Here is a 6,289-nt window from a genome sequence, read left to right on the forward strand (position 1 = left end):
TTCAAACTAATTATTATAAAAATTCAAATACGAACCAATAGAAAATAAATAACGACAGCAGAAAAGAAAAATATATATCGGCTAAAGATTGAACTTATATAGGAGTGTAAGAAAAAGAACAAAAAAAAAAATAAATAAAAATAATAGAAATTTAATCCTAATTATCCTCCCCTATTAGGAGTTTTGTTTCATAAATGATACGAATCCGATTATCATCTATCACGTGTGAGAATTACTACTTTTGTTCTAATATATAAATTCAACGAGAGATTCTATTTTTTTTTTTTAAATTTGTAAATTTTTTAAATGAGCAGAATATTTGTTGGAACGTAATATTTATAATTAAAAGCACACTCTCTCGATACACTTTTAACCCTTTCAATTATTCCAACGACCCATATATGGGTCTCGTACATGCAAACAAGCCCCACGTATGAACACAACTGATCGACCCATATAGGAATCGCCATACAATAGATCTAATAATAATGATAAACATCCCATTACGAAAGGGTTAATCATTTTTTGTTTTTTTTTTTTTTTTATATATATAATAATTAACAATGAAGTATAAAATACACGTCTACACGTGAAGAAAAAGGGGATGCTTTTTATAAAAATGATCGACATGCTATATTCAAATATTAGGCACATTAAACTCGATGTCCTTGCTCTCGGATTCGAACCACAACTTTAACAAATTAAATACAATTAATATTAAATAGAAATGTTTATATTTTTGTATCTATCAATTAAATTAGCCAATAATTTCGTGTGATTTGTTTTACGAATAATATATACGACAATGATCGTTAGAATTTATTGGCATAATTAATAATAACGAGTTGAAAATAGAAAGGACATCGAGAATTAAACAAGGGTGCGGTTGGCGAGGGGGGGGGCGGCGGCGGCGGCGGCGGCGGGGGTAAAGGGGGTTTACTTTTGTTTATTTGTTCACACTAGCACTATAATAATTTGCGAGATGGATTTCAAGCGCACAAATATCAATCAAACTCATATAACAAAAATTATAATCAACGACAAAAATAATTCAGATGGAGTCAAATAATAATAATAATAATAGTGATAGTAGTAATAGTAATAGTAGTAGTAGTAGTAATAGTAGAGAGGAGAGAAAGAGAGAGATATACAAATCACTTCGTATTAAAACGACAGCAGAAACAATAGAGAAACTTGTTTGTTATTTACCCAGTGATAAGAGGGGGCGTGCATGTGAAGGGGATACGAGCACGGAAGGTCCTCCTTTTGCCTCAAACTCTCAAATATCGGCATCAGCTGGCTCATAAACTCCTCCGCTACACCCATAATAAACGACAAAATTTAGCGATCATACCACCTAACGCGCTTTATCCTATTCTCATGCTGAAAATTAACTTTTCATATTTCTTTTTCATTTCATTTCTCTCTTCTCAACCCTCGTTCTAATTTCAACGAGGCAGCTGTCGTTTTTCGAATGATTGGAAAGTCCTCCATTTTTATTATAAACGGGAGAAAACTCTTTTATCTATATAATTTATATATTTTTTATTCAATTTATTATACTATTTGTATGTAAAATAAAATTTTCATTCATTATAATTTAATCAATTTTAATGAATTTTATTATTTCATTTCATTTAATATAAAATTAAAAGAACGAAAGAGTTTTCTAAATAATAGAAACAAATTCCTATAATTGCCGACAAGGTCATTGACCTTGAATTTTTTACTTTTTTCGAAGATAATTCGTGTGCTTTTTTATTACAATTTTATTCTTTTTTCTTACTATAATGGTAAAATCGCATAGAAAATACACGTGGCGCCATCTGAAGCATATTCCTAGAAACTACTCGCCAAAACTCACTCTTTGTTATCAATATAACAAATCTTCTTTACCATTCGGGTAGTATTGTACTTTATAGGAATCTTCTTCAGGTAACGCTATACATTTTCTATGTGAGATTGAATAACAAATTTATATTTTTAAATAAAATAAAATCTTGAAATCACATCTCCTGAGGTGCTGATGCGTCGAGTGGGTAAATATTAAATATATATTATAGATATATATGTATATATATATATATATATTATTTAAAATATTCTTATTCACATTTTAAATATATATATATATATAGATATATATAATTTGATTTATTCTTTTTTTTTTTTTTTTTTTGCTTTCGCTTTTGCTATGAATACAAAACAATTGCTTACCAAAGCTATCAACGATGGGACTATCACACAAGGCGAACTCCACCAATGCCTCTTTTTATCCAAAAATTCGTATCAAATAAATAGAGAGATAGTGATAAAAGCGACTATTTTTTTTTTATATCAGCGAATAAACTACCAATTAAAATAATAATCCTTTCGTAAACCTTTCGCATGCTCATGCACAAACAGAATAACAAATTGTAAATATAATAATTCACCTCTTATATCATTTCATATTATATCCTTATTTATTAATTATTTCTTTTTGCCACGAGATAATCTAGAGTACTCACCAATGCGATGATTTATGGTGTCCATGGTATCCGATAATTGATCATGCATGAATTATTATATACCATATTTCCCATATAATAAAATATACACAAATATATACGTATATGTATGATTATGAATGAAGCAATGAATGAATGAATGAATAAATGAATAAACGAATGAATGGAAATAGTTGTCGATCCTAAAAATGAATTACAAACACGTCAAGGCATTAATCACAAATTCTTTTTTAGGATCATACAAGAATGATGAAAACAACAGACAAGAAAATAGAGCTAGAATATATCAAAGCAAGGTATTCTCAATGAATCCCCCATATCATGTCTCGATATAATAAAAGAACATAATAAAAATATAAAATAAAAAAACGTAAATTGTATAAAAGAAAAAAGAAAAAATGGTCGAGACAAAGAATCCTCGGAATAGAAAGAAACAAAAGAAAAGATATTCATAGGAAATAATCGAAATAGTGTATATTCATGTTAATTATCTTTCATTTTGAGAGTTGTCATTAATGATGAGGATACTTTGGTCAGATAATTTTTGTTCTTTGGGGGTTGGTGGGCGGTGGGGGTGGGGGTTGGGGGAAAGTATGTGTGTATGTGTGTGTGTGTGTTTTTTTTTGATGTGATAGTGCTCACCATACTGGATGACATTACCTTGGTGATGGGTCCAGGTGTGGACATTTGTGTACGTTGAAGTGTCGACGTTGGACTTGGCTTCGATCTGAATGCTGTCATTGTCTGGCTGACACCATCCGCCAATATGAATTGTTCCCTCAGCTCGATATTCGTTCTTCCCTTGGCTACAGTGTATTGCGTGCACGCAGTTAGAAGGAAGGCGTTATGGGAATAATGCCGGGTTAATGAGAGGAGGTGCCAAAGAGAGTTTTTTTTTAGTTTTTTTTTCAGAATAAAAGAGAGAGAGAGATAGATAAATAGAAAGACAGAAACAGAGAAGTTAAACAAATACAATTGAGTTGTTTAAAAAGATTCCAAATTTAGATCATAGAATTGTAGGATTTTTTTTTGTTTTTTTTTTTTTTTTTTTTTCAATTTTTGTAATATAAAAGGGGAAATAAAGAGAAATAATTGAATAATATATTGATAATTATAATAATTGAATATTATATTAATATAAAATATAGATAGAAAGATCATGCGAATTATAGATGGATGCGTATTATTGACATACAGAATTTACAGAGAAAGATAGAGAAAAAGGAATGGAAATTAAAATAAAGATAGAGAAAGATGGAAAAAGAAAAAAAAAGAAAGATAGAAAAAGATAGATAGAATGAAAGAAGTGTGCGTGTACGGTGTGTAATGGTTGCGTTTATGTTTGTTGTTCGTCGTGTGTGTAAGTAATATGAAAAAGAAAGAAAAATAAAACACTATATTTAGAACGTATTGAAAAAGAGAAAAATTAAAAAAGAAAAAACATCTATGATGCATAATAATATTTATACATAAAAATTAAAATCAAACGATAGAAATAACATAAATCGAATGAATAATGATCCCAATTATGGGACACATCTATGGTGAATATAAATTGACGACAATTTTTTACAAAGCCAATTTCAAAACCAAAGCTTCATGATTATATTCTTTTTTTTTTTTTTTGGTTTTAATACTTTCACTGACAAAAGCCACGATATTTATAATTAATATTTATGAACATCGTTTCATGCTAACTCAAATGATTTGCATTTAAAAATAAAAACAATATAGCGCTAATCAAATCAAATTATTAATGCTGTATGAGATTGAATGGATTAGAAAAATAAAAAAAATGGAATAGATTATTTTTCTTGTAACATGAAACGAATGAAAGGAAAAAAAAAAATATATTATATTCATGTGCTTTCCATAATTTGCTTTCCTTCCACCATGCTGTCCACTATTTGCATTTATTTGCAATATTTTGGCGTCTCCTCTTTTATCTCCATCCTATTTCTTATAAGCTATCAATGTGGTATTTTAAAATCCGCATATTTAATATAAAAATTTTTACATAGCAAACAATCTCTACACAATGTTTATTTACAAGAATATATATAAATTAAATGTAATTAATAAATTGTAAAAAAAAAGAAAAAATCAAAAAACAAAATTAATCATCTCAAAAAGATTTAATTAATAATTTTTAAAAAACACCATGCCAAAAAATGTAAATAGTATGCATTGTTGCTGTACAACTTCAAAAATACTACACCAGTCGAGATATTTCAATGCTAGGCGCTGATTGTCATTTAATTTAATTATTAAAAACATTTGTTCCTTCTATAAAAATATACTATTTTGTTTAAATCTTTATAATATTTTATGTATTTAACATGTATTAATTATCTCCGATGATAAAATCGCATGGAAAAATACTCGTAACGCCATTTGAAGAATATTCCTAGAAATTACTAGCCAAATTATCACTTTTTTTTACCATCCAAGTTGTTCTGCAATACCACTTTAATAGTAGTTTCTAGGAACGTTCTTCAGATGGCGCCACTACTACATTTCTCAATCTATTTTACCATCGATTATAATTAATTTATTTAAAATTACAAATTATTATACAAAAATTTAAAAAATATTATCTAAACTACTTCTCTCCGCCTTAGCGATTGATCTAGTAATCTAACTCGATCAGGTATTTGTTAAACCCACACAAACAACGGCACAAAATTAGGCGGGCTTCGATATTAAAATATATTGTATGTACAATATTTTTAATAATATATAACAAACAATAGGATAGAAAAAATGCACACGTATCATGCACAATACCACGGGGAAAATCAATTTCATGGTCTATTATTCTTGGTGTTTGTTTTTTTTGTTTTTTTTTTTTAAACAAGACAAAAAAAAACAAAAATAAAATAAAAATCAAGTTTGCCAAATGATTTGGCTAAGATTTTATTATTGCTTGACAAACATTGCACGGGGATTTATAAGTAAACAAAAATTAATAAAATTTATGAGATAAAACAAATAAATGTCATTGTAAAAATGTAATATATTATACAATGCTTTTTAAAAAGGGATTGTTATAGTTAATTACACCTAATTAAATACATAGACCATGAATATGTTTGTTTGTGCATGTAAAAAAGTCCTCACCGAGCGGACACCAGCCCTCATGTTGTTCCGGTTTGTTAGGATCCGGTATTGGCATTAGAAAAACTTAACGCATTAACGATAATTATGAATAATTTTGTTATTTTTTTTTTTTTTAATTGTTTTGTTTTTCAATCAATCAATCAATCAATCAATCAATCAATCAATCAATCAATCAATATTGTTTACGAGAGATTAAAAAATACCATGCAACACATATAAATTACGATTCGATCAAAAAAAAGAAAAATACGAAACCATTTTGGGGAATGGTATTTAGATCAAAAAATAATTTGGGAATCAAAATATAATGTATATATAAATATACCATAAAGAAATAAAAGGAGAGAGAGAGACAGAGAGAGAGAGAGATAGAGAGAAAGAGAAAGAGAGATATATGAAATATTGCAACGATTTGGAATATTTGGAAATGTGTTTTTAAAGAGAGAGAGAGAGAGAGAGAGAGAGATAGAAAGAAATGGAATGAGGAAAGAATATGGATGGGGAATTAGGATTAAGTTATTTTATATTAGTATTTGGAATTAATATTTAATTTATCTACTTATATACCTTTTATCTACAGTCTTGAAAAAGATCGTATTATTTCAGAAAATTAATTTATAATTTATATTACAATCGTTTTTTTCTTTCTTTTTTTTTTT

The 6,289-nt window shown here is 28.0% G+C and overlaps 1 protein-coding gene across 25 annotated transcripts in view; it reads right to left on the reverse strand.

Annotated features, from left to right (window-relative positions):
• The window catches only part of LOC106789214 (microtubule-actin cross-linking factor 1), a gene marked incomplete in the record, with an annotated part of 154,157 nt that overhangs the window by 3,019 nt on the left and 144,849 nt on the right, over positions 1 to 6,289 (reverse strand). For 23 of the 25 annotated variants that reach the window (XM_014753268.1, XM_014753259.1, XM_014753256.1 and 20 more), the window contains 2 exon segments: positions 3,171 to 3,316; positions 5,631 to 5,693. In XM_014753268.1, the coding sequence (XP_014608754.1) occupies positions 3,171 to 3,316; positions 5,631 to 5,693 (209 nt within the window). 25 annotated transcript variants of the gene reach the window in all.

Source organism: Polistes canadensis, unplaced genomic scaffold (genome assembly GCF_001313835.1).
Source record: "Polistes canadensis isolate GaletaPanama2010 unplaced genomic scaffold, ASM131383v1 scaffold_171, whole genome shotgun sequence".
In the NCBI taxonomy this organism is placed as follows: domain Eukaryota; kingdom Metazoa; phylum Arthropoda; class Insecta; order Hymenoptera; family Vespidae; genus Polistes; species Polistes canadensis.